Source organism: Mustelus asterias, chromosome 20, assembly GCF_964213995.1.
Source record: "Mustelus asterias chromosome 20, sMusAst1.hap1.1, whole genome shotgun sequence".
NCBI lineage: Eukaryota > Metazoa > Chordata > Chondrichthyes > Carcharhiniformes > Triakidae > Mustelus > Mustelus asterias.
Genome location: NC_135820.1, coordinates 47,630,309 through 47,655,935, shown reverse-complemented (window position 1 = coordinate 47,655,935; position 25,627 = coordinate 47,630,309). Strand labels below are relative to the sequence as shown.

Genomic DNA, 25,627 nt, shown 5'->3' with positions numbered 1-25,627 from the left:
TTTCCAAATTGCTCTCCCTTTCTACCTGTCCTGCCACTTTCAATGATCTATAGACATAAACATCCAGGTCCTTCTGTTCCTGCACCTCCTGTAGAGTCATGCCTTTATTTTATGATGTCTGTCTATATTCTTCCTCTCAAAATGTATCACCTCTACTTTTCCATATTGAACTTCATCTGCCAACTATTTGACCAATCCACCAACTTGTCTTTGTCCTTTTGATATTCTATGCTGTCCTCCTCACAGTTTAAAATGCTTCCCAATTTTGTGTCATCCACAAACTTTGAAATTGTTCCTTGGACACCAAGATCTAGACCATTAATATATACCAAGAAAAAACAGGGGAGCCAATACAGACCACAGGGGAACATCACTACAAACATTCTCCAGCCAGAAAAAATTATTCATTGACCATTACACTCTGCTCCCTATTATTCAGTCAATTTTGTATCCACATTGCTGCTGTCCCTTTTACTCCATGAGCTATAACCTTTCCTCACACGTCTGTTGTATAGCGTTGTATTGAATACCTTTTAAAAGTCCATGTAGACCACGGCAACATGATTACCCTCTCTATTATCTCTTAAAAAAAACTCCAGCAAGTTAGTTAAACCTGATTTTCCATTTAGAAATCCATGTTGCGTCTTCCTAATAAACACACTCTTTTCCATGTGACGACAAATTCTATCCCAAATAACCATCACTTGAAGTTAAACTGACTGGTCTGTAATTGCTGGGCTTATCCTTACAACCTTTTTTGAACAAGGAGATAATATTTGCAAATCTCTCATCCTCTGATATCAAATCTCTAGTCCTCCTCGAGTCTAGCGAAGATTGAAAGATTATGGTCAAAGTCCCTGCAATTTCCACACTCACTTCCATCAATATCCTTGAATGCATCTCATCCGGTCCCGGGGCCCTGTCAACTTTAAATACCAACAGTTTATCCAATACTTCCACCGTATCAATTTTGAACCCTTCCAATGGCCGCCGGGGGATCTTCGGTGAAGTTTACAGCATTTTGCATTTGGCTTGCCCAACTTGCCGCTGGGGGACCAACCCCAGGTGGTTGCCTTCATGTGGGAAGGGGCAGAAAATCCCACCCAGAGTTTGCTCTTTCGTTACCATGGTCTGGGTAGCATTCACAAGACCTCTAACTTTTACCAAACTTCCTACAACATATCTGAATGCAAGATTTTACTTCATCGATGCACTGTTACGATGTCTGTGAGACCGCTAAAGGTTTAAAAGGACATTTGAATTTCCACTAATCGACTGAGAGGATCACACAATAAGGGTTCAAGTTTTAAAACATTTACTGTAACAATCAAACTAAAAGCAACATTGATCAAACACTATTGTGTAGGCAACTTATACCCTAAACGACAGAAGAGAAATCCCAATTTAACATTCAGCATCAGAAGCAATCCCCTGATACGATTATAATTTCCCTTCAGAAGACATTGGTCAGCCTTATTACTCCTGTCAAGTAAAATCTCAAATAAACATTTTCCATTCTTTTGCAGGTTCTCCTCCCTATGCACTTGTATTAAAGCACTGTATAACGTAGGGGCAATTCTCTGGGGCCACTAGCTGCAGGCAGAATTTGTGGTGGTCCATTGAATTGTGCAGTAAGGCAAAACAGGATTCTCGTTGGGCTGCAAACCCATTGAGTGTTTCCAGGCCTACTCTGCTGGCCCTGAGCAGGTTCTTGCTCAGAGTGGGTGATATCCTGATGAATACTCATTAATATTCATTTAAATCTAATTACTGCGTTTGAGACCAGATGCTCCGGTCTCCTGCTATGCTCCCAATACCCCAGCAGAAAGTCCAGCAGGCGCCTTGGACTGTGAAGGGAGAGGGGCTCAAGGAGGTAACTGTGCCCCTCTGCCACGACAAGGCTGCAGAGGGAGAGTCCTCCAAGGGAGCTGGGGGGATTTGGGCTGAGGAGAAGGGGGTTGACCTTGGGGCTCTCCCCTGGGATGGGGGTCTCATGGCTGGACTTCCCCTTCTTGCCATTGGAAGTATGAAGATCACTCTTAACATGCGATTTCTGGCAACTTTTTGTTAAAAATCTTTATCATTGTCTGTGTTCTCTAAAGAAGTGGCCTGGTCACATTAATATACATGACCTCTGAACACTTGAAAGCCTTCCAAATCACAGCAGAATCCCATTCTACAGAAGGAATTGACCCTGATTGATTCAGATGCCCTAGGTGTGACCAGACCTATTTGAAGTAGTCTGATTGACAGGGAATGTCATTTTCATGAGGGGGAATCCCCTTTTGTAGCCTGACCACATTGAACTGCTTTCATTGACAGCTCCACAGCAGATCAAATAGTTCAGTCATGATTGAAATGACAAGTACATCAATTCACCACATTGCCTAATGGAGCATAATTATTTCACAAAGTCATCTACTTGACCAAAATAAGGTTACATTAGTCAATATTTACATTCTTTTTGAAATATTTTTTCTTAAACCAATCTTCATTTCATTTGGTGCAACACATAATGCACCAGAATTGATATCTATAACCAAATCAACAATGACTACATATAAAAGTGACACAAAAATAACTAATAGCCATGACATTAATATGCTGGGACACTGAACAAAAAAACAGTTTGAAATCTAGTCTTCATAGGCACTCATTCCTCAGTTCGCGGGGGGGGCGCTTTCTCACCGTGCCTGCCAGAGCAATTGTAGCATACAAAGCTCCATTGACCACGGGCGGAATTTTCCAGTTTTGGGGCAAGCGCAGCTGGAAAATCCCACCCAAGGAATATTATTCCCGGACAAGCAAAGGACCCCAGTCACTCCGGACATTCTCTCTTCCACCTTCTTCCGTCGGGGAAAAAGACACAAAAGTCTGAGGTCACGTACCAACCGACTCAAGAACAGTTTCTTCCCTGCTGCTGTCAGACTTTTGAATGGACTTACCTTGCATTAAGTTGATATTTCTCTACACCCTAGCTATGACTGTAACAGTACGTTCTGCAGTCTCTCCTTTCCTTCTCTATGAATGGTATGCTTTGTCTGTACAGCGCAAGAAACAATACTTTTCACTGTATACTAATACATGTGACAATAATAAATCAAATCAAAATCAAATCAAATCAAAAAATCAAACACACTTTCTGCTCAACTGACCAAGGAGTGGCTCTGACACTCTATGGAAATCTGGATATCATCTCGATATCTAATGACTTTAGTCATAATTTGATATGGTGGAAGGAGGAACTGAAAGATAAAATATACTCAAAGTGCAGTAGACGCTGCATCCTATTTAATATCATACAAATGTGATATTTTGTGAATATGATGACAGAATTAGTTTGAGGCTGGTAAACACTTCACTGTCAATGCTTGTGCTTAATCATAAATAATTATAAGGAACACAGGCTCCATTTAAATCTGAGTTAGATGTACTGTACTGTTTAAATCTACTGTATACTTAAATTTGAAAAGAAAATGGCCAAAATCAACTAAAACAAATAAAAATATTTCTAAATATTCAGTCATAGTCTTTTATGGTTTGAAAAACAACTCAATCAAAATTACTGCCATGGAGTTTCATCGTCAATAAATAGGAATATAAAATATATAAATGTAAATAGAGTGCCGATCATTGGACCTGAACGCAATATTTTATTTTATATTTTTTAGACCAAGGAACTGTTGCAACACCAAGTACAACTTGTTTCTGAAGGAGGCTAACCAAGATTTGTTCTTCTGACTGAAGAACAGGCACAATCAACATGTATGTCAAACCATTGGGTATTATGATCCATGTTCGGAAAGAGATTTAAAAAAAAGCTGGGACAACATATTTCTTCCTCGCTCCGAGTGTCTGCTGTGAATGCCGTTTTTAAACCAACAGAATGCTTTTGGTGATTCCATCACAAGTTGACATCTGCTTCTGTCAGCACAGACCTTGCAAAAATTCTGCAACCATTCAAGCGTCTTTAATGTGGATAAAAGGTTTCTGTTTAACAAGAACTCTTTGAAAATACCTTATACTTCTTCTTGAATTGGTTTCATCTCATTGCTGGGCAACTATTGTACACTTTAAGGAGAACAATACTTTTATAACGCAGAACTCACTTCAAATGGAGAAATGCTACAAAATGGCATTTAGCTTTTAGACCCGAAAGATCTACACAGTTTCCCAATTTATTCAGATTTTACAACTCATCCCGTTTCACAAAGATCTGCTGCTAAACTCCAGATTCTGTGGACAGTGTGTGAGCTATCTAGTTGTGGGGAAGTCCAAGCTTTTTATTGTCCTGCACATAAATCTGTTTGATTTTGGGAGCACACACTTCAGAAACTGGTGAACTGCAATTGATAGAACCAAGAGATTAAGCAATAAAAATAAGATTGCTTCATCGCTGAGCTGAGGTGAACCTCTTGGACACTGGTACTTCTAACTTGAGTAATTTATATGGCACATTGGATGCCAGGCTGCAGATGATTTTCAAGATGATCAGGTATCCATAACCCATGTCACAAAGGCAAAAATTGCATGTCCCTCTGAATGTTTCTTGCGGTGGCACAGTGATATTGTCACTGAATGAGTAACCAGAGACTCAGGGTAATGTTCCATGGTTCCTGGTTCAAATCTCACCATGGCAGATGGTGAAATTTGAATTAAATAAAAATCTGGAATTAATAATGATCATGAAAACATTGTTGATTATCATAAATGCCCATCTGGTTCACTAATGTCCTTTAGGGAAGGAAATCTGCCATCCTTACTTGGTTTGGCCTACATGTGACTCTAGACCCACAGCAATGTGGTTGACTCTTAAATGCCCTCTGAAATGGTCCATCAAGCCACTCAAGGGCAACTTGGGATGTGCAATTAATGCTGGCCTAGCCCATATCTCATGACAGAATTTTTTTTTTAAATGTGCATTCAATACTTAGAACATTTTAATTCAACGGACTTAACCAACAAAAACCAAAGTTAATCAGAATAGACAGGTGTGAAATGAAAGAGCGAAAATCTCAAAATTGACTTTTGCTGTGCATCATTTTTCAGCATTTAAACTTCAAATAAAAATAACATATCATGATTTTAAGTTTCATTTAAAATGGCGACTGCCGTTTTGAGTCAGCTTTAGAAGTAGCAAACCAATGTGCATGAAATACCACCAGCATTCATCTTCCACTACACTCAGCAGAAAGCCAACTCTGCCAGCTGGTATAGACCTCTTAACAGCAAACCCGCCTTTAATATCAGTCAGCCTCTGGCCGAATAGACATCTGGTAGATATTATTCAACACACCGCATCAGAAGTCATTTACATAATATAACATTCAAGTATTGTATCGGCTTTTTAAGAAACGTCTTCAGAACAAATGGCGTTAATACCTTTTGTGCATCGTGCATTATGTTTCCCTGTGTTTTTACTAGCAGCTTGATGACTGTTTCCCATTTCTCCTGGGTCCCGGCATCCTTGGCAGTCACTGCGAACTTTATTTGCTTTGAGGGGATCTGCATTGAGCGGGCTGCATACAAGGTGCCATCTGTCCCCACCTTGAAGTCAGGGTCACTGCTTCCATACTGAATGCCCTGATTCCCAGCGCAGTCATCAAATTTCACTAGAAAAGGAAGTGGAAAAATAGGACTGATAAAGCTGATGTGATGTGATTGACAACCAACAAGAAAGACAATCAAACAGAAGTTGGAGACATTTAATTTCAAGCAGCACATTTTCGATCTCAAGCTGCCTGTCAAGGAAATGCTCTAATAGCCCTTACTGAAACACATTCGACCTTTCAGGAAGACTGTATTTTATCTCTGTCCCATGAGAACTTAGACTGGAAGCTTCTCCTTCTTAAAAAAAAATACATTCAGTACAGTATCATCAATTAATGAAATAACCATTCTTCATGAACTGCAAAGAATGCTGAATATATTTCTCAGTCCCCAGTCCACTTTATCATCACATTCTTACTTAAGTGTGTTAGCTGCGTGAAAGAAATCTCCCAGTCAGTTAAGGGAAGTTGCTTCCATTTACTCTTTAAACAGTTCCATTACCAAAGATGAATGAACTAGGCAAGGGATGCATCACTATCCCAAATTAATTAAACCTGACTTGTTAAATATACTTCAGAAGGGACGTAACAAATTCACATTAATCAGGTACATAGTTAAAGACACCACACTTTCTGTACTTTCAATATAACAACTGATTTACAAAGGCTTTCATCTTTAATCGGCCCTTTTCGCATTAACATGACAATAACTTTAATTATTGTATCATTGGACGAGAATCTCAAATACAGTCTCATCTCTGATGAAGTTAGGTTTTGACTATTTCCTGCTGATTTGACAGAAAAAGCTATAGGAAGCAAATGAATGTGAAAGATATGGGCATAACCCTCTGAATGATGCAATAAAGTGACCTGCAGTCACTGTTGTTCCAGTGAAGGGCTATTGCTTTCTGAGGCACTGACTGAATTGATGAAACAGTCATTGATATACTGAGATTAGTCAGCACAGTGCTGACATGGATTAAAGATGTGAACTGAAGCTTAACATTATGCATTCAGTTTGCCAATTCTGCCATTTTAAGGTCTCACTTTGATCACTTTTGTAAGCCTCCAGGCAACAGCTTAGCAATATTGCCCACATAATATTGAAGTGCTGCACATCCAGCTAAAGAACATCACTCTGTTTGGACTCATGACCAACATCAAGTTTTCTCCTGGCCAGACCTGTTTGGTCTTTGGCTCTCTGGATGTCATAATATCCCCTCCTTATCCTTGCCCTATGCTATATTTACAAACTATGTTCATCCCAAATCACTTCTCAATATGAACATTTGCTCTGACTCATCATTATGAAAAGGTGAACAAGGTAAAGTCGCCATAGTTCCAGAGGACCATAGGCTGCTCTCCTCTTTGACAGGGAGAGCTGACTGGTGGTGATTTTTACCTGAGGATCACCACATCTCAGAGGAGGGGCAAAGTTGAGAAGGCGGAGTCTTCATAAATAACCTCAGCTGGTACAGTACGCTGTTGGTGTTGCTCTGCCTCATAAACCAGCTGTCCAGCCAACTGAGCTGACCAACTACTTTCACTGCCTTTACACCTGTACTTTATAAGGTGATAAAAGCTGGCATTAATTCTCAAATATGCCATTGCAATGAAAGTTCTGGCCTAAACCATGATCACTTGTATGGGTTACTGCATGGCCATATCCCTGTAATGTCGCTGAACATATGTTATGTACACAGGGATTATGTACACCACTTTAATGAATTACCCCACATGGCCTTGAGTATCCGAAAACCTTGGACAAGTTCTAGCACCAACCACTCTTAAAGAAGCTATCATCATACCTGCTACATTCACAGCATTCTAGTTTCTTTCAACATTGCCAGCTCATCATTTTTTCCGTTAATTTACGAGTTCCTTGTGCTCTGTTTACTCTCCTATTCTATTTCATCTTCAAATCAATGAGCTCCTGTGAACCATCCCTATGAACTCCTTACTGAGTCATCCAATCACCTATATCCTCCTAACTGCCCATGCTGAAGAATTAATAATTTCCGATCCCTCATTAGCTGAATCACACCTTGAAGTGAGGATTTCAGGTCCTGGGACAGGACCCCAGCGTCATGATAATTCCCTGGTCCCAGCCCTGCATTGATGGGAGAATGTGAGTCCGACACACTTTCTGGATGGAAGTCTCCTCGTCAACATGGAAGTTATGTTCACTGCCCAATTAGTGGCGGTACAGGCAGGAGGGAGGCAGTATCAGGAGTGAAGCAGGCCCAATATAAAGGATGAGTGGCAGACGTTACTGAGGCTGCCAATCATCCACATAAACATGGTTGAAGCAATGTGAGGGAAGTAGACGGAGAGGACCAAGCAGCCCCTCCATGTTTCAGATACAGGTCATGCTGGAAGCAGTTACAGCTCACAGGTACATTTTTGTCCCAGTAGTCACGAAAGGTCAACATGACTGATCATGGCTGGAGGCGATCAACGAACTCAGCAGTCGAAAAATAGTCAGAAGAACTTGGGTGTGCTTCAATGACCTCATTAGGTCTGATATGAAGATACCGGTGTTGGACTGGGATGGGCACAGTAAGAAGTCTCACAACACCAGGGATACCCACTCACCTGATGAAGGAGCAGTGCTCTGAAAGCTCATGATCCCAAATAAACCTGTTGGAATTTAACCTGGTGTTGTGAAACTTCTTACTGTGCTCCTTAGGTCTGGCAGGGAGTAATGGGAGAGACAAAGATTATATACTTCCCAAATAGCAGTCACCAGGGTGCCATGGAGAGGAGGAGCATCCTGAGGGCACACAGAAGGCCGATCACCATGGGAGAGAGCTGTGCTGTAGTGCCTCTCTGGCCCATCGACATGGGTCAGAGCCCATTTGACGCTGAACAGGGGGCTGGAGTGCAGTCTGTAATGCCATAATTGAGTGAAAACTTATAGCAGAGGGGGAGACCTTGCACTAAAATCATTGTTCTTCACTTTACAGGCAAAATGGGAGAGAAACATCCACAAAGCAGAGAAGACATGCCTGGGAGGAAGGCAGGCACAGCTTGTGATCCGCACATGCTTCAAGGAACAGGCACTTCAAACAGCAAGAGTGTCCATCCACAGGAGACATAGAAATGGGGTTTCACCACAGGCAGAGTGAAAATATCCCAACATGTCCAGGTTCAGGGAATGCATGCCAATGCTCGCCATGCAATCAGCTATCATTGCAGAGGCTGTCACCTCATTATTTTAAATAATAGACATCTGTTGAGTGCATTAATCTCTTCTCACTATGTTCCCTTATGTCTCCCACAGGGTCACCTTCAGGGGCCAGCAGTCGCAGTCGCTGTGTCGTTAACAAGTACCTGAGGAATCATGAGAGTGAAAGCACCTGGGAAACTGCACTGTCACATATATTGCCAACATCTTCCAAATGCAGACACTTGCGCCTCACTGGGTCCGAACATATCAGTGTTAGACAGGGGCTTCCACTTCCTTCCTAAATCTTTCTTTTCATCTCAACATTCTCGAATGAAGCCCAAATCTCCTACAAGTTGAATATTGCTCCGAAATATGGAAGCGCTGCTCCAGATAAACCTCTTGTTGTTCTGACAGGGTACAGGGAGAAGGCTTTCATTTGAAGGGCAGCCTCTCTGCCTCATCTTCCGCCTGCGAGCTTCCTGTATCTGTCACAGCCTTTCTTCACTGGGCCTCGACTGATTGATACTACTGTGGCCATTGTGCCTCGGGAACATTCCTCTGGTGTTTCAGTTGAACTCAAACCGTGTTATCCTGTACAGACTCTCTCACCCTTACTGTGTCGAAATCAAGAATAATTGTATCCTCTTCTACTCATAGCTCATTCTTTCCTGGGATCTCAAAATCTGAGAATTATTCGTTGCCTCCAGTCTTCTCTTATTCCGACAAACTTCAAGCTTTTCAAATCAAAAGCTTATTATCATATAATCACAGCTTCTTGAAACACTGTTCTATGTTGAATACCCCTAACCTAGTGACTCTAGTAATCATCTCTCGGGTTACTCTGGCTGGCCATTTGTACTCCACAGGGTATATTCTACACCAACAAAGCCTTGGAATTACATCAATTAAACACAATTACATCAATTAAAATGCATCAATTTAAGACCTCCAATTATGTTTCCATTGATAAGTTCACAAAATATTACAGGACTTCATCACTTTTTGTCAAATTTCATTTTTTATGCAATGCATCTGAAAAAGCACAAGGAAAGCCCACTGGTCCAGTGATGGGCCCATCCAGCTTTGCTGCGGTCTTGTATGACACAGTGGCAAGCACTGTTGCTTCACAGCGTCAGGGACCCAGGTTCAAATCCGGCCTCAGGTGCACTGTCTGTGTGGAGTTTGCACGTTCTCCCCATGTCTATATGGGTTTCCTCCGGGTGCCCAGCTTTCCTCCCACAGTTCAAAGATGTGCGGGATATGTTGATTGACTAAACTGACCCTTATGCTGAAAACCTACCACCTTGCCCGCCCTGGAAACAAAAATCCCTGTTGGCCTCGGGCGGATTTTATGATCTCGCCCGAGTGAGGCCATAAAATCCCGCCCTTAGTGTCAGGGGGATTAGTGTGAATACCTGCTGATAATGGGATAGGGCCTGGGTGGGATTGTTGTAGGTACAGGCTCGATGGGCCGAATGCCCTCTTTCTGCACTGTAGGGTTTCTATATACCATTCCACCTTCCATTTAGCTAATCACAAGATCAGCAGTATTACTGGCAGATTCAGAAATTAATAAAAGTAAACTCAAGTTATTCACTTTTCAACACACTGGGGGGGAATTTTACCATTTTGAGTCTAATTGCCAGATCTGGGCTTCAAATAGATCCGCGCCTGGAATCCTCTTTGCAGCGCGCCCATACGCGTTTTGCCGGCTCCGGCCCGATCCGCGCTGTGGGCGGGGCTTAGCGCTGGCGGACCGATCGGAGCTCTGAACTGCGCATGCACAGTTCGAAAAAAATCTGACAAGAGCGCGCCTGGGCGCGAAAAAAAAGCCCCGACCAGAGGGTGAGACGTTACACCCCCTCCCCTCCCCCCCGAGGGGATGAGACGTCACCCCCCCGCCCAGGGGATGAGACGTCATTTAAATCGTCGGGGCACCCGATTCGGGCACGGGCCGGACCCGCACCCGAAATCGGGTGTCGGTAAAGCTGCGATCTGCTCGGAATCGGGTGCAGATCGCGGTATAGGCCCGACGCCCAACTTTACTGCGATTTCGTGCCCAGAAACGGGCGCAAGGTTTTGGTAAAATCAGGCCCACCAAAATTACACTCCAAATTCTTGGCTAAAAGTCTCACTTTGAGCAGGAGTTTTCCAGCTTGACAAAGTTATTTAGAGCATGCTAAGCCTAGTGTATGTGCAAGGTGTTGGATATCACTTGGTAGATCTTAATGAAGTCTTTGCAGTCTTAACTAGGCTAACTGTGTATATTCATTAACTACAAGCACTAGTAAATATAGTAATGAGTTCAAACTAGGAGCTGTCTCAATGCTTGCCTGTGTATGTGACAATATGGAGTGACTCCTCACTGAAAGCCATGTGTTCTCTAACATCACTATGTGCCTGTTATTGTACTCAGTCGCCTGTTAACTCTGTACTTGCCAGATTCTTATACTACATTTCCCCCAAGTCTTTATCCAATGTAATTCAAGTTATTCTAGTTTACCCCAAGTATTTGCATCATTATTACGGCCCTGTTTTCCCTCCTCAAGTCTGAGTTCATAGGTTCAGCTGATCTGGAGGCCTTATAACCCTTATCACCCTTCCATGTCTTGCTCGTACTCCTGTCGGAGGAGGGTAAGGCTCTGCCATTGCAGGTAAGCTCTTAATTTGGAAGTTGTTCTGGCATCTGGGCATCTTATCTGCTTCTTTTCCATTACTTTGTATTGTACGCTCTTTTTCGATTCGGCAGTGGCGATGGGTGATTGTTGTCCAATCCCATTTCTTGCAGAGTGGACAAGTGTTGTCTTTGTCTCCTTGTCATTTTTTTCCTCCTCTTATTCACCGTGCGGGTCATCGTGATGCCCTCTGTAACTGTTTATGTGGATGTGGTTTTTTAGTAAGCTCACCTCTGTGCTCAGCTGTGTGGTGTGGGGGTGGAAATTGAATGGATGAGATTCCTCCCAGGAACCTGCCTGCTCAAATCCGTGCTTGGGTGGCCAGGGCCTTGGGTGACAAGCCCACCCTTTCACCTTCTCCCAGCCAGCCTCAAAAAAAAGTCTCCCCATTTCGGGTGGGAACTGAGCTCTATTCTGGACGCCCCCTCAGAGTTGGGGTAGCTTCCCCCCCCCATTCCTCCACTGGACATTGGAGCTCTGGGATGCACTTCCCCTTGGCCTCCTCTCGATGCTACGATTGCCCACTTTACGTCTTTCTCTCTGCTGGATCATCCTCTTCCCCAGACTTAATTGAACTCTTTGCATGCTTTGTGACTGTCCCTGATTTTTTAGCTTCACTCTCCCCCGCCCCACCCCCACAATCGGTCTCCAACAACTCCCTGTATGATCTCTTCCGACCGTTTGGCTATTCTATGGCCTGTCAAACATTCTCTAGCCTCTTCCACAATATCCAACAATTCTCAGAACGACTAAATGCAGTTGTTCCATGTCAGATGTAATAACAGAGCGGACGTGGAGCTACTGCTACCAACTTTCTAGAGATCCCTTTCAATTGTTCTGCTCTCAGCAACCTAGTTTCTGTACAGCTTCTTTTTTCTGCTATAAACAAACTTAGTGTCGAGTGAAAAAGATTTCACTTCTGCAGCAGACTACACATGAAGCAGCCATGCATCACGGTGGTGCAGCATCAGCACTTTCCACCCATCTCCAAACTGAAGTTACGTTCGAATTCACAGTGAAAACATTAGTCAGGATGAAAGGAACCCTGAAGGAAAGGGTGCCGGTGGCCTCATTTTCAAGCCACAACCTTGTTTGTTCTTCCCGCAAGCCATCCCACAATGTTAAAGGCAAAAGAATACACAATAAATGGGAGGGTGCTGAGAGGAGTGACCTTGGAGTGAATGTCCACAGTTCCCTGAAGGTAACAGGACAGGTTGATAAAGTGGCTAAGAAGGCACATGGAATCCTTTCATTTATTATCCGAGGCATAGAATTATAAGGTCAGGAAAGTTATGCTGGAATATCAGTTAGGTCACAACTTGAGCATTGTGCACAGTCCTGGTCACCTCAACACAAAAGGGACGTAATTGCATTAGAGAGGGTTTAGAGGAGATTTCCGAGGATGTTGCCCAGGACTGGAAAACTGCAGCTCTGAGGAAATATTGGATAGGCTGGGATGCCCTCCTCGGAACACAGGAGGCTGAGAAGAGGTTTGATTGAGATGTGAAAAATTGTAAGGAGTCTGGATAGAATGGATGTGAAGAGCCTATTTACTTTAGTAGAGAGGTCAGTGACTGGGGGCCATTGATTTAAAGTGATTGGTAGAGAGATTAGAGGAGAGATTAGGAAGTTTAACGCCCAGCCAGTTATGATAATCTGGAACTCACAGCCTCAAAGGGTAGCAGAGACGGGCACCTTCAACACATTTAAAAAAGTGTCTGGATATGCACCTTGAGTGCCGTAACCTGCAGGGTTATGGGCCAAATGCTGGAAAGTGTGATTCGGCTGGGTGGCTCATTTGTCAGTCAGTGCAGACGCGATGAGCCAAGTGGCCTCCTTATGTGTCGTAAACTTTCTATGATTCCATGGCTAATTAGCTGTTTTAGCACTTTATCTATGCAACGAAAGTCAATGCACTTCAAAAGTAATTTGATATGAAGTACTTTGAGATATTTCTGAGTGATGAGATAAATACACTGTGCCGGCTTTCTCACCGGTGGTTGGTGCAGACATTCTAGTATCAGGAGTATAAATGGGGTTGAATTCCTATTATGACCCGATATCTTTGACAAACAGTGGTCGGGTACAGATTGTATTTTGCCAAATCTCCATTGAGAGTCTATTTTTTGCTTGCAGCACACTGAAAAATAATTCTAATATACATATTCATTAGTCAGTTCTGAATACTTAAATTTAAATAAGCTCGTCTCCTCTTTTCAGTCTATCAATTTTCCTTAAGAGTGTCCTCTAAACTTAATGCTTCATATTGGATTGATCCTGCACAATACATTCCCCTTTCTATTGACTCATACTCTACCGCAGGTGGAGATAAAACACGTTGACCACCAACATTGCTAATGTAGAGATTTGAATTTTGACTATGAAACAAAATTTGTATCGAAAAGATTTTAAAAGGTAAACACCGCCATTCTGTTAATTTAACATGCTCACAAAGAGAAGACTAGCTTGCTATTTTGGCTGACTGCTTCTTTTTACAACCGACCCAATGACCTTGGACTGCTGTGTACTGACTTCCAATTACTTTGCTGTATGCACTGCAGCGCCCTTGATGCATGTGCAAAGGAAGAAGAATTTAGAGAAGTAACATTTCTGTGCGATAAAGGCAGGCCATGCAGCAGGAGGAGTTATTTTAGCCTTGACGCTTTGGAGAAATTCTATTCTGAAAAATAGTTGTTGCACAAATAACTGAAAAGGAAGTGTCCTTGCCCATTATTGGTCAAGCTTAAATACTAGTTTGTCCATCTCACAATGCTATTTATATTGTCGAGAATCAGTCTTTCCTCTCTGTCAGAGGAGATGGGGCTATGAGGTGTAGAAAATGACGGTTGCTATGTCTAATTAAGAAAACAAGCACAAAAATCACCCAGTCCTCCAGCTTGCCAATGAGATTACTAGCGGTTGTTTGCTGCTGTTTCCAGCCTTCAAAGAATGTGAAAAACATTTCTCACATAGACCTCCAAATTGTGAACCGCATTTTCCAAAAGCCAAATTGTACAAGTGATTTTTATTCCGCCCGTCTGTAAAGATCTCCTCCTACTGCATGAAACCACACACTGTACATTATTATTCGCTTGAAAACAAGCCTTTCCTTCAAAGACTATTTGAATATTCAGATAATCGCCTACACATCATTTTAATATATTCCAAAACTGGCCCAGAATAAGAAGGCAAGCCAAAGGATATGTGGTGACCATGCTGAATACACTGTTCAAACTGGCTGATTCAAGCATATAGGAATGTTGCTGTCAATTTATATGCGCTTTTTTTTTGATTGACATTTTACTCTCATTTTATGTTTCGCTGTATGGTTGGTTACTTCAACAATATGAAGCAGCAATATTTACCAAGGAAGTTTCCACCTGTCCCCCTCTGACCAATGATTGTGACTAGAGATAGAGATATCTGATTTATTTGGAGATGATATCAACTTGTTTCTTTCTTCTGGCCAGCACTGCACCTTAGATCGGTCCCGAAAGCAAGACGTGATTTACAATAGGCTGGCATTCCAGTGATTTGCAGCACAGCGCGTGAATGTGGTGTACCACAGAGAACAAAGAACAAAGAAAATTACAGCACAGGAACAGGCCCTTCGGCCCTCCAAGCTTGATTACTGAAAGTTGAGGATATTCTTGAGTTACTGAGTGCAATGATGCTCAATTAAAAATAGCCACATGTTTTGGTTTCATGCTGGAGTTAAGTATGATTATTAGGCCAAACAAATGCATAAAGAGCAAGATGTTTAGTAACTTTGAGAGCATGGAACCATAGGCAAGATACCAGGGAGCATCCTTGAAATTTTATCCAGCAAGTAGTCAACAGCTCCAAGGGATGTGACTGAAAGATATGGCTAATCTTTAACCATAATGGTTTATCACTGGGACATTGAAGAACATGCACTCAGAGACAACAGCAGCAAGTTGGAGACTTGAATACAGATGGTTTCGATATATATCCATGGCTGTTTCAGACTGACAAAAAAGGATACATGCTAGGGTGTTTTGCTGAATATTGTACCACAGATATTCAGCTCAGATCTACATCGCACTAATTAAAAGCTGGTGGCTGGAATTTTCCTAACATTCACACCAGTGGGATTTTCCCATCCCGCTGCAGTGAACGGAGATTTGTCTGGCCACTAATTCTCCGACTTCGCTGCAGCGGGAGCGTGGAGTGAACGGGTGGTAAAATCACACTCAGTGTCTCTGATTGCAAGAAAGAGGGGAGAAACAGGGAATTCTCACCGGGCTGGCATCCTGTAGCCTGCAGGCAATTATCACCAGTGGGCAATGACAGTCACCATGAAGCATGGCACACACCATTCCTTAACCACCATAATTGTGGCCAGGCAGATTGGAAGATGGGGAATACATTACAAGGAAAAAGTGGTTCGCACTGCTGCCTCACAGTGCCAGGGACCTGTCAATTCCGGCCTTGGGTCACTGTCTGTGTTGAGTCTGCACGTTCTCCCTGTGTCTGCGTGGGTTTCCTCCGGGTGCTCCAGTTTCCTCCCACAGTCAAAAGATGTGCGGGTTAGGTGGATAGGCCATGCTAAATTGCCTGTTAGTGTCAGGGAGACTAGCTAGGGTAAATGCATGGGGTTATGGGGATAGGGTCTGGGTGGGATAGTGGTCGGTGCAGACTTGATGGGCCGAATGGCCTCCTACTGCATTGTAAGGATTCTATGATTTTAATACATTTAAGAATGTTAAAAGGGGAAACAATTGAGAATGTTTCTACTGTCATTTCAGTTAGCTTGACACTCATGGAGATAGCACAAGCTATTTTCCAACACGGTTTAGAAAGTGGCTTTTCAGGTGATTTGTGCAAGTTGTATTGAAATATTTGAAGTTTTCTAAAAGTCAATTTTATCTTTAGTTCAACTGTGCTCTGAATCTGGCTGGACAAATTTGCAAATGTTGCAGTCCCGCTCATTTTGGAGCATGTTGGAGACAAATTCACAAATATGTTTGAAAGGAAAGTTGTGTTTTACCTTGAACTGTACCAATTTGCAGGTTAAATCACTGAAGATTTCCGAATACAAACTCAGGATCTAAGCAGCAGACATCTAACAGGGAATAAATAGCTTGATGATTTGTAGCCTGCAGATATGCAAATTTTTTTTTGAAAAAGAAGTTCAACCCAAAGATTGTTACCTGACCAGCATCAGAGGTGAATTTGTGAAAATCACTGATATGGGGCACGATTTTACGGCCCATTCACGCCACGCTCCTGCTGCAGCAAAGTCAGAGAATTAGGAAGCAAGCCAAATCAGTCCAAAGATGTGCGGGTTAGGTTGACTGGCCAGGCTAAATTGACCCTAGTGTCAGGGGGATTAGCAGGGCAAATATGTGGGGTTACGGGACTAAGGCCTGGGTGGGACTGTGGTCGGTGCAGACTCGAGGGGCCGAATGGCCTCCTTCTGCACTGTAGGGATTCTATGGATTCTATGGAAATCTCAGTTCACTGCAGCAGGATGGGACATTGACATGAATGGTCGGAAAGTTCTGGCCCAGGTGTCTAATAACCTCTACAGTGTGTTTTAATAAAAGGGAATGGGCATTTGCATTTACACACCTTTCTTGACAGCACAGTAGAATTTAAGGGATTCAGGAAATGTAAGATGCAGAGCCTGATTTTACCATTTTCATTCTAAGTGCCGAATCTGGGCGTAGTACAGATCCGACTTCGAAATCCGCTTTCAGGCGCCCCCATACGCTCTCAGCCATCTCCAGTCCGATTCGCGCTGTGGGGGGGGGCTTAGCGCAGCCGAGACGATCGGAGCTCTGAACTGCGCATGCGCAGTTAGAAAGAAATTGGAAAAAACGCCCCCGTGTCGGTTCGCTCCCGAGCCACAGAAAGCAGAGAAAGCGGCCCGGGAGCGAAAAGCGGGAACGAGGGGGTATCTCAGGGCGGGGGGCGCAGATGGATCTCTGGTGGGGGTGCGGGGGGCACAGGGTGGTCTGCTGCCACTCTGCGGGTGATCGGTGGGGGGGGGGAGGGGGGCAGGGGTGGCGATCGGTCTGGGTAGCGGGGGGTGGTGGATAAGGGGAACAGTGATGTGTGTGTGTGTCCCTTATTCACCCCCCCACTACGCAGACCGATCGCCACCCCTGCCCCCTCCCTCCCCACCGATCACCCGCAGAATGGCAGTAGACCCCCCTGGCCCCCCCACCAGAGATCCATCTGCCCCCCCCACCAGAGATCCATCTGCCCCCCCACCAGAGATCCATCTGCCCCCCCCACCCGAGATACATCTTACCCGCCTCCCTCCCCCCACCCCAAGACAACGATCTGGCTTCACTCCCTCCCCCCCACCACAGAGAATGGTCTGGCCTCACTCTTCCCCCCCCCCCTCCCCCCCCCGTACAACGATCTGGCTCACTCCCCCTCCCCCCCCCCAGACGACGATCTGGCCTCACTCCCCCCGACAATGAACTTGCCTCACTCCCCCCCCCCGCCCCAGAGAATGGTCTGGCCTCACTCCCCCTCCCCTCCAGAGGAACATCTGACCCGCCTCCCCCCCCCACTACCAGACAACGATCAGCCCTCCCCCCCAACCAGGCAACGATCGGCCCTCCCCCCACCCAGAGATACATCTGACCCGCCTCCTCCTCCCCCCCCCCCCGCAACCAGACAATGATCTGACCTCACTCCCCTCCTCCCCCTTCCAACCAGAGAATGATCTGACCCGCCTCCCCCCTCCACCCCACCACTGATCTGAGTCCGAGAGCCGTTGGAAACACTGAATGTGCTCTTCAGAGGCTGGAGCACCCGCCTCAGACTTTTATTTAGCAGGTCCCTAAAAGCACGGTTCCGGATCAGCAAACGCGGTGGTAAAGGGGGAAATGCTGATAGAGTTGGGCGGGCAGTTCATTAATTCAATTTAAATGCATGGAAATGCATTTAAATCATCATTGCGCCTGATTTGGGCGCGGAACGGATCCCCGCCATTCGCGGGTCTCGGTAAAGTGGCGATCTGTGTGGACGCAAATTGTTGGTAAAATCGGGCCCGCTGTCTCCCTTTCACCATGGAAGTGTTTTGCTCCTTAATCAGTGCTGTTTGGGTGCAAATGATATGACATTAGCGCAGATGTGCTTGCAGCATCACTACGTCTGTCTCTTTACTGACACTCCAAAGCAGGTTCCCCAAAGTCTTTGCAAGGTAGGGGTGCAAGGACCTGGTTGTGAGTCTCCTTTACCCTGCGTTTTATTAAATGTAGCATCACTGGAGTTGCTGCAAAACTTCACAGCTTGCAAATACTTCCAGCAACTCAGATGTGGCAACCATATTACATCTCATTCCCTTGTTTCATTCTCTCTCTTGGGACATAGTGGCACATTAGCACAGCCAGCAGCACCTAACCATTGGGGAACAGGCACAGCTGCCAGTCCTTCTCCCTAAGGAGCAGACAATGTTCACCATTACTAAAGAGTCCATGGCTCAAGCTGTGGACAATGGTGGGACTGAAGTCATTCAAGATGATGGTACGCTCAGACCGAATCCTCCTTCACACATCCCACCCCTCTTTCAACAATATTTTCTGATTTACAAGGTTCAAATGATAACGTTCCTCATGACAGACTGTTCACTGAAGTTGACGTTTGTAGAATTGCGGGCAAATTATTGACCTGGCTAGGAAAGTGGTTGTGCAGCAGGAGACAGATAGTCAGGATTATGGGCAGGTACTCTCGCTGGTAGCATATGACTGCTGGTGACCTGGCAAAGATCTGTGTTGGAGTTTCAACTATTTATGATATTTATTAATGGGAAAGAGAGAGATATATCACAAGGCGCTAATAACACAAAGATAGGCAGTGTGGATGGAAGCATAAAAAAAGAGACAAAGGGATATTGATAGACTAATTGAACAGGGAAAACTGTGTAAAATAAATTTCAATACAAGCAAAGGTAAGATTGTTCACTTTGAACCGAGATAGAATAGATCACAGTGCTTTCAAAAGAGTAAACCGCTAGAAATCGTGGATGTTCAAAGAGACTTGGGTCCATGAATATAAACAATTAAAATGTCAGAAACAGGTACAGAAAATACTGAAAAAGGCTAATGGAATGCTGGCTTTTCTATCGGCTGGATGAGAATACAAATTAAAAATCTTTCAAGTGCTTGCAATTTCTGCTATTGAAACTTCATAGGGTCTGGATGATTGACACTTTTATCAGGCTGTAGTAAAAAGTAATTTTGTGAATTAACAACTGTCTCTTTCAAGCTTATTTTTACACATCCTACTGTCATTATACAATTCATTGCTTTTATATAGTGTATAATCAGTGAATGGGCATAGCTTGGCATGGAGGCATGAGGGGCCAGAGGGGGTGGGTGGGCAGCATGGGATGGCATGGATTGGACATGAGTGTGTGGGGTTGAGGGTATGTGAGGGTTGAAAGCTGGAGGGCCTTTCTGTATTACAACTGGAATGAAGTCCCATAGCATCGAGGCGGGTCTTTCAAGCAGCCTGTCACCACATTCGGCAGCCCATGTGGTGATCTCTAAATGGTTTTCCAGGCTTGTTTAGTCCAACTGCAGCCTGTACCCGTCCTTGTGGGGACTTTGCCCAAGGTGGGAGGGGGGAGCTGGAAATTTTCCAGACTGACTGCCGCTACTCGCTTCCAGGATAAAAATCCAACAAATGTAGGACAGTCAGAGTCAGGATGATATAATTGGACAAACTGCTGAGGCCCTCAACCACCTGTGGAGAGAGCTTGACATGGCGCCGAAATGGTGCCACCATTTTTAAATGCACATTGCCACTGCCTCTATTTCAAGACCCATTGGGCAAGGGGCTGCAAACCCAACATCCCAAGGGAAGAGGGAAGCAAAAGGCAAAAATGCTACTGAGAACAGTCAGCCTTACATGCAGCTGGAATAGGGAGAACCCTCTGCACTGACGAGAGCTACAGATTGGGAGCGAGGAGAAAGACAAGAAAAATGAAAGACACCAGAAGCCACCTACAGACTAAAGCCTCAGCACACCGAGGGAGTGTTTAACTGAAATACTGCCTTTTCATAAATACCATTAATAAAGAAAACACTGGAAATATTTCTATTCATAATAAGGTGACCTTTGGAAGCCTAAGTAACAATCCAAGTTAATTTGTACAAGATTGCATTTTATGTTCCTCTTAGTACATTAGTTATTGTCAGTGCACATGCAGTGCATGGTGTATCATGCACCTTTTCAAGGCACACAAATCCCATTAGAGAGTTTCAAGCTTACAGCAATATAATCCACATATTAGTCTTTAACATGTTCCACTTGCATCATAATGATCGAAGGAAAATACACTTAGTCGTAGAACCCAACCAGTGCCATTTACATATGGCACAATCTTTTAATGTGAGTCCCAGTATATGGAATAAACCTTTCAAAAAAACATCAATTTAAATGCTGCAGCAGTAAAAGCTTGAGAATTTTAATGTGGCGTGCTGAAGGGATCTGTATGAAATTTATTTTAGCATTGAGTTTGTAGAACTTATTAAAACATGTGGCGAACATTCTCAATAGATTTAAACATGGGTTTATTCTACCAAAATGGCTCAGCCAGTGAGTAGCTGGGCCATGTAGTTGAAGAAGGTAATAAGACAGAGAATGTTAGATAAACACAGCAGATCTGGCAGCATCTGTGGAGAGAGAAAGAGTGTTAACGTTTCAAGGTTGCAGAAAGTTTTCCTTATTCCAGCTGCATGTGGAGCGCCAAAGTCTTCTTCAGAACTACTGAGTTTTTCCGTTTTTACTTCAGATTTCCAGCATCCGTAGTCTTTTGCTTTTAGTCCAAGATTGTTCTGGGTTTGATTCCTTGCTTTCGTATTCTGATGTTCATAAAGTCAAAGATCCCGAACTGCATTATCAACTTGTTCCTTCACCAAAATTTGTATTTGTGCACCTCCAGATCTCTCCATGTGAAAACTGAGTCAGATTCTCAAGGGTAACAAATAACCGCAGATCAATACCTCAGCAAGAAGACAATGACTTCAGAAAAAAAATTGGAATGGAGGATCCTCAACAGAAAAACATACAGCTGAGCTCTAATACAGTACTATCTTATTTTCAAATGCACCGTTGCTATTTGGCTGTAGAAGGGCAACAATCACAGTCTGCCATTTAGACTTGTCCTTGTTTTTTGGTAATTGCAATAATATTTGACACCACGGGCAGGATTTTCCAGCCTCGCTCGCCCTGAAACCGGAAAATCCTGCCCGAGTTCCATGGACCTTCCCATGGTCCACCCCTTGCCTGCTCCGATTCCCGTGGCGGATGGGACGTTAAAATTCACCCCCACTGATATATATGAAAATATGAGCTAATAATGTTGCAGTGGGGGAAACTGGGGCTTCCGTGGACAACTGTGTATCATCCTTAATTAATCCAAGTGAAGGAATGCAAAACGAACACCTCATGGAAATATAGAGTGGCTGATTTTTTCAAGATTAAATCTGGTACTCAAACAACATTAGAAAGATGAAACAAACGGCGGACACCTACGACCTCGACCGCTGCTGGGATCCTCCGGTTCTGCTGCAATGGATGGAGTTTTGACTGAGCGCCAAATTCTCCATTCTCGCTGGCAACGGGGAGGGGCGCACAAGCTTGGAAAATTCCGCCCAAAGATTGCATTGAGAAATGAAGGGGAAAAAATGAAAAGCAAGACAAATCTTAATCTTAAATTTGACAATTAAAAAAAAATTCCAACACTTAAAACCTGAAAGAATGATGTCTCCCACTTGTAACGGTTCATTTTCAGAACAAGAGAGGTTGAACAATATTTAACACAATGCATTATTCAAAGTGTACTTGGACTGAAATGGACAAGACAAAGAGCTTAGTTTGTGCCGACCATGCAAAAAACACCAGTCAACACATTTGAATGGTGAGCCAGACAGCAAGGTGCCATTTTATAAAACTAATGGAAGAGAGGCGCATTGTGGACAACTTCTGACTTCTGAGTTTATTCATGCAACTAACTTGTGTATGAAATTCCTGTACTATTTGCAGCAAACACCATTAACCTCACCATTCTTTTGACATCAAATTATTGCTCATTTTGTGTGACATTTTTGTTACGTAAACAATAATGTCAGGCGACATTAGTTAAGTCGGTGTTTAAAGCAAAATGTTGCAGTGGGGGCCTGGAGAGGCATTCAGTGAAGACAGAAAGCCAAGAATTCCTTAATTTAAAATAATCTATATTTCACATTTTCCCGTACTTCTAGAAATCGTAACATCTGAAAAAGTAGCCATTGAAGTAAATTTCAAGTCCATTTCGTTTGTAAGATTAACACTCCATAGAGATATTCTACGAAAGAAAAAGCTCTGATTTTAGATACTTTAGACCAATTTCTGGAATGTTACCGCAATAGAAGAAAGAAAATTACACAAAATAAAAATTTAAATATCAAGGCTTCTATTAAATCCTGTCGATCTACTTTCAAACTGTTATGTAGATGGGGCACTGGCGGGGAATGGCAGGATATCACTGAGTCCACAGTTTGTCTTCCGAGACAATGGCTGGGATTTTCCCCAATGTCGGCAAAGGCTGATGTTGGGCGGGAAAAGTGGCCATTGAAGCTGCCGACAGCAATGGTGGCTTTCTCCGACGGGCTTTCGGAGCGCCGCTCCTTCATCAGGTGAGTGATGAAGGGGCGGCGCTCCGAAAGCTCGTGCTACCAAATAAACCTGTTGGACTTTAACCTGGTGTTGTGAGACTACTTACTGTGCCTACCCTAGTCCAAGGCTGGCAAGTCCACATCATGGTATTGTGATACAGTGAAGGTATTGTTTCTCGTGCACTATACAGACAAAACATACTGTACATAGAGTATAAAATGTAGTGGAGGCCAAAACCTTGTCTGATTTCAAGAAGTAATTAGATATAGCTCTAAGGGCTAAAGGGATCAAGGGATATTGGGGGAAGGGGGGAATCAGGATATTGAATTTGACGATCAGCCATGATCAAAATGAATGGTGGAGCAGGCTCAAAGGGCCGAATGGCCTACTTCTGCTTCTAGTTTCTATGTTTCCACATAGGGGAGAAGGAAAGGAGAGGGTGCAGAATGTAGTGCTATAGTCATAACTGGGGTGTAGAGAAAGATCAACTTAATATAAGGTAGGTCCGACAGAAGTCCGACAGCAGCAGGGAAGGAGCTGTTCTTGGAGTTGGCTGATACGTGACCTCAGATTTTTGAATCTTTTTCCTGACGGAAGAAGGTGGAACAGAGTATCAGGAAAATCCCAGTTTGACTTTCCTGATTTAAACCGAGTCGGTTGGTGTTCTCAATTCAGTTAGTGGCACACTTGATTTGGAGTCAGAAGTTTTTGCTTTCCAACACCACTCTAGGAATCGAGCATATAATGCAGACTGACACATCAATACAGCACTTGAGGGAATGCTCCTGATTGCAATCCAATGATCTTTGCTGGAAGTGACTGGCAAGACTAGGATCTGTCTCTGGCAGTTGAACAGCCTGCTGACATTCACACATGAATAACAGTTATTTCAATAAGATCAATCAGTGACCAGTAACGATGGAGCCGTACCACAGAAAGGATTCAATGCCTTCTCTCTCTTTCTCGTCTAAAGGTGAGTAGGAGGAATGGGAGGAACCTTTGCAGAAGAAAAACAGTCTTTTTCATCTGGAATCCTTTATTTATTTTAAACATCAGCTGCCCTTCCCTTCTAGGTATTATAAGAAATTGTGAGATATAACCAGAGATTTAATCATTACGCTTTTTTGTTGCCTTAACCACAGCACAACAGCACCGTCGAAATACAAATATTTGCTACATCTTGGAGTGCTTGTTTTATTTATATAAAACAAATGCATTTGACCTTGCATGCCCATAGATACAGGATATCAAAGTGGAAGAGAAAAATTAGAAGCACAAGTGATGATGCAGTAGAAAAAGAATTCCTGAAGGACCTGACCACTCTGTAATTGCTGAGAGAAGCAATCTTTCCTGAATGTACAATTCAGTCCAAGAGAAAACTACAGCACAGCATGCACTATTCACATAAATGCACTTTTAAGGACTTTGGTATAATTATTCATGCTTAGAATTGACCTGGTGGGTTAACTTCTTTTTTTGCTTCGTTAAGATGGAAATTTTGTGGATGATACAAAGAATAACATTTTCTTAAATCACCTCTGCTTCTTTCATTCAAAGCACAGAATTGAGCATTGAGTCACTACTGGGTTCTAAGAAATAAATCAGGATTTTCTTTCGTCTACTGACTGAACAGCAATGGAGCCACATTATTTCAATGCTGTCCACATTCTCACCATTGACATTAGACTCTGTGGCTTGGTCATGAACTCAAGCAACAACAAGTATAAATTGTTACTTAGGTCATCCTAATGGAATGAATGTTACTACCATGGTGTTCTCATTTCCTGATCAGACATCAAGTAAAATCAGGAATAAACCCTGGGTGCATTTAATAGAGATGACCAGAAACAATGCATCCAGGAAATTCAAAATGTTTATTCACTCTTTACAATAATGTACAGGGACAGATAAGCATGAGGGTCCTTCAAGAGGCACCTCTCTCTTGAGTTCTCAAGACATGTGATCTGCATCAGCTCTTAGCACAATAGCTATTAATCCTTTATACTATATCTCCCACAAGTCTTTCTGTGGTAGTGTGTCCCTTAAAGGGACACACTCTCAGAGGGTCATGTCACCTGGTCAGCCAATCAGGTCTGCGCACTTGAACCCTAGAATTTAGCACGGGTTTTCCTTGCCAGTTGAAAGCCTGGAGTCGTGGAGTATGGTAGCCTTGTCATCTCTCTCTGTACATAGTTACTTACCTTAATAAATCATTTGTTCATTAATCTACTTGGTGGTTGCCCATCTTTGCAAGATATTACACTTTTATTCTACTCATTAACTACTTACATATGCTACTCCCCCCCCCCCCCCCCTCACAATCTCTCGTGCCAGTGGTGTCAATCTCCCACTGTGCTCCCAGTTCTCTTAGCGGACATGTAGGACGTATGTTCTCCACATTCTTCCTGGAAGGCACTTGAATCAGTTGACGGAGATTCCTGTTTCTGGTGTGTAGCATGTATCCTCCTTAGAGGTTACTTTGCCTTGAAGGAATGGGATTTAGTCAGATTTCTTTAAGGTTAATATAGCTGAAGCGGGTCTGTAATCTTCTGATGCAGCAATTCCATTGTCTGGCAAACGTATCTGTTGCT

At 43.4% G+C, this 25,627-nt stretch overlaps 1 protein-coding gene across 1 annotated transcript in view; it reads right to left on the bottom strand.

Moving 5' to 3' along the window:
• Positions 1–25,627, bottom strand: part of LOC144508504 (cadherin-4-like) — a 650,983-nt gene that overhangs the window by 263,224 nt on the left and 362,132 nt on the right. The window contains exon 3 of the mRNA XM_078236483.1: positions 5,383–5,612. Coding sequence (XP_078092609.1) covers positions 5,383–5,612 — 230 coding nt within the window. The remainder of the gene's footprint in view (positions 1–5,382; positions 5,613–25,627) is intronic.